Here is a 3,661-nt window from a genome sequence, read left to right on the forward strand (position 1 = left end):
TGCATATCATTGATTGAATGCAGTTTTGGTTTTTTTTTTTTTTTTTTTTTTTTTTTTTTTTTTTTTTTTGTTGTTGATAACCTTAATTGTTTCTTAAAATTACTTTAGGCTCTAATCGTTAGTGGCAATAAAAAATTGGCATATTTGTTGATTTAACTAAAAACACAATTAAAATGCCTTCTTTTTTCTTCTTATTTTTATTTAAAAGATTAAAAAAAACTTGTAAATACGATGTAACTTAAAACAAAAATATTGTGTTAAAAGTTATTAACGTAAGATGATGTGTACATTACCCTTAATTCCAGTTCCAATAATTCTTTCCAATTTCTCACCTCATTAATCTCATTAATCCTATCTCAAAATCAAAAGCCCAAAATCCTTCCTAACTTTTTTTATAAAAAAAGAAAGAAAAAGAAAAGAAAAATTCTTTATTTTATTCATTCACCATTTTATACATATAAATTCAAAAATTATAAAAGTGGCTTAATGAAAATGTGAGTGTCAGAACCTATCATTTAGTTTCAATTCTTAATTTAGGATTTTAAGTTAGAGCAAGTTTTGATTATAACTAGGGCATTTCAATCTATATTTCCTATCACTCCAGTCCATTAATCTCATGTTGTTGTTCCATGAATTCAAGTCATTCATAATTACCATGAACATTAACTCCAACATTAATAATTTAATATAATTAAAACAAAACACATCATTTTGATACTGCCATTCATTACCACATTTTGTAACCTCAAATTCAAACATCAATTTTAACCGCATTCTTTAGTATCATACTTAGCAGGAGGGTTGAATATACTTGTATGATCATACCGTACATAACAATTGGTAGATATAACCCGTCCACTAAAGAGTGGTTTCCTAGTAAAATTACGAATCTCATTACTTCCCTTGGTTAAACATTTAAGACAATCCTCCTTTGTTAAGTCAGGAGTACACTGCACATCCGCGTAAAGAGCGTGTTCATCCCCGTCATAATGTATAGTGTCTGACGCATATTTCCGAAGAGCATCACCTCCAGCCGCTTTCACCTTTAGCTTATTTATCATACTATCCATGGTCTTTGCTAAATTAGCAGTACTGACAGATAAACTGCTCCCCAAACGTTTCCAGGCCCAATCATCCAGCACTGAGAGTATTTTGCGACCAGTTGAGTAACGGACCATACATTGTAAAAATGGGTAGAAATCCCAAGCTACACATTCCTGTTGTTGGCAGTTCTTTTGAATATACTGAACAACGTTCCTAAGACAACACTCACAAAGTCCTTTTACGACATTAAGGGCACAAAAGAAGCTGGCGCTAACTTGCTCTTCAGGTTTGCCGGCCGATTGGGTATGGTAAAAACCATTGTAGCTAGAATTATTCTTAATTAACACCAAGAGTTTATCCAACACGGAATCTCGGTTTTTTTGGATGGTGTTGCTTCTGAAATCTCCACCTCTAGATACATGCCAATCTCCAACTATAGTTGTTGGAGCTTTGGCAAGATTGACTCCATTGATAATTGATTGAATAATGATAAGAAATAAGATTATGGATTTCATTTCCATTTGGCACAGTAATTTGTGACAATTTCTCTTCTTATATACAGTACTTTATACTGTTCTAATCATTAATTGTTAATTATATTACAAAACGTGTTAGTGTGTTATCGTTAGGTTTGAGTTTGGTGGAATTCTAATATATGTTACGTTTTATCATTTCTAACTACTGTACCAACAATGTATACTTTTTTTATTATATTAAGGCTGATTATAGTAAAAGATAAACTAAATTTAAATGTTGATTAAAGTGCATTTTTGGAATAAATATATTTTGTATTTCCTACAAAATAGAATCACAAAGTATTTACCCAAAATATTAAGCCTAGAAAAAAGTTCTCAATAACAAAATAACACGTTTATATTCGAAAATATAATCTCTAATAAGATAAATTGCATGTTCGGTACAAAAACCTATGACATATACCACTAGCTAATATAGGAGGGTAAGTGCGAATACACAAAGGAAATACACAAAGTATGTAACACTCAATATTTGTTTGGAACTGGATAATTTTATTAATCACACTTGAAGCTTAAATACACAAAGGAAAGTAAACTGCATAGACACGATGTCTCCACGTACATATCATGCAACATAAAAGCAAGGCCGGTCTAAAATTTTGGAGGCGAACTACAAAGTTGTGCCCCTTTGAATTTCTATAACTAACAAAAAGAAAACTTGCATTTACTTTGGTCAGGAAACTAGATGAATATTATAGCATTACTTGTCTTTAGAGTAGGTAAATACACCTGATGTGCTGATGTGCTAAAGCATTTGATATCCATAATGGTAGCAGGTCAGGAGATAACATCCCACGGTCGTCAGATGGACCAGATGCATGATGACATGGGATGAAAGATGACTGGCATGGGTGAAATGTATAAGTATATGGGTATATTAGTTCCGCCCCCATCCACCACCACGAGTTTATCCGGACCAGTGCCCGTTCTTTACACAGTAGGCTGACCCCTGCCATCCTTTACCCAGCCCATCCTGTCTATGCAGGTATGTTATTTTGTTTTTATTTCATTTTACTACGAACAATTTTAATGTTATGTATTTTTTTTATAGGCTCCTGGCACGTCCTATACGCGGCACTGCTCGTCACCCTCTATTAGGCGTGGCCCGAACTTCACGGAGGAGGAGATCGCTGAGTCTGACGAGGATTGATGACGATAGTGGTTTATTTTATTATTATATGATGCAATATTGTACGAACAATTGAATTTAATTTTAAGTATTTGTAATATTGTTTAATTTGGATATATTTAGTTTGTTTGGATTGCTTAATTTCAGTACGTCTTTTATAAATTTATTAAAAAAAACTAACATCATTTTATAACAAAAAAAATCAACTTAATTACTTTAAATAAAATAAAGATATAAAAGATACTAATAATGGGTAATGTTATCTACACATCCCCCAGAATTTTTGTAGGCCCTTATTCCTGGAGATACTAATAAAGTTCAAACATATCATTCGTATCCTTCATTCCTTCTATTCCTTCTATGTTTGAATCCGATTCGCGGATTCAAACACATCATTCATACTTTTCATTTCTTCTACGTTCTAAATCCATGTCGTGAATTCAAACATACTTTTCATACTTTTCTTTCGTATTTAGTACTCTCAATTTCTTGAGAGTCTTACTACTCCTTTCACCCACATGTCCACCAAGTACACAATCCTTCCGGACATACCCGCAACAATTATCACGGTCTCACGAACGTCATATGTTTCTTGCTTCTTGCGTACTGGCCATGTACGCAATCCACATACTAGTTTCGTGCCTTCATGTAATCATCGCCTTATGTCCGAAGAATTAGGTTTCGGCACGTGTAACATTTTCAAAACTTCTTTATCATTGTCCTTCATTTAGAATTTTCCTTCCCTTAATAAGATTTACCATTACATGTATCCACATATTGAATTTACGTACCTGGGTTCAAATTTGTCTTATTACATGTCTTGGTGTCGGTCCTAGACCGCATTCACGGATCATCCTCTCCAAACAATCATGCTTACCTTACACATAACATACTGTTATTTTTCTCTATATGCATACTCAAGTACATACTTACATTCGCTTCTACCTTTAGA

At 33.1% G+C, this 3,661-nt stretch overlaps 1 protein-coding gene across 1 annotated transcript; it reads right to left on the reverse strand.

Annotated features, from left to right (window-relative positions):
• Positions 1 to 764: 764 nt before the first annotated feature.
• LOC118492054 (cysteine-rich repeat secretory protein 1-like) lies at positions 765 to 1,565 on the reverse strand. The gene has a single exon (XM_035989812.1). The coding sequence runs from the start codon at positions 1,563 to 1,565 to the stop codon at positions 765 to 767; it is 801 nt and encodes a 266-aa protein (XP_035845705.1).
• Positions 1,566 to 3,661: the final 2,096 nt, after the last annotated feature.

Source organism: Helianthus annuus, chromosome 5 (genome assembly GCF_002127325.2).
Source record: "Helianthus annuus cultivar XRQ/B chromosome 5, HanXRQr2.0-SUNRISE, whole genome shotgun sequence".
NCBI classification, from domain to species: domain Eukaryota; kingdom Viridiplantae; phylum Streptophyta; class Magnoliopsida; order Asterales; family Asteraceae; genus Helianthus; species Helianthus annuus.

Coding starts and splice junctions, on each gene's coding strand:
- LOC118492054 (XM_035989812.1), bottom strand. CDS start 1,565: ATGGAAATGAAATCCATAATCTTATTTCTTATCATTATTCAATCAATT.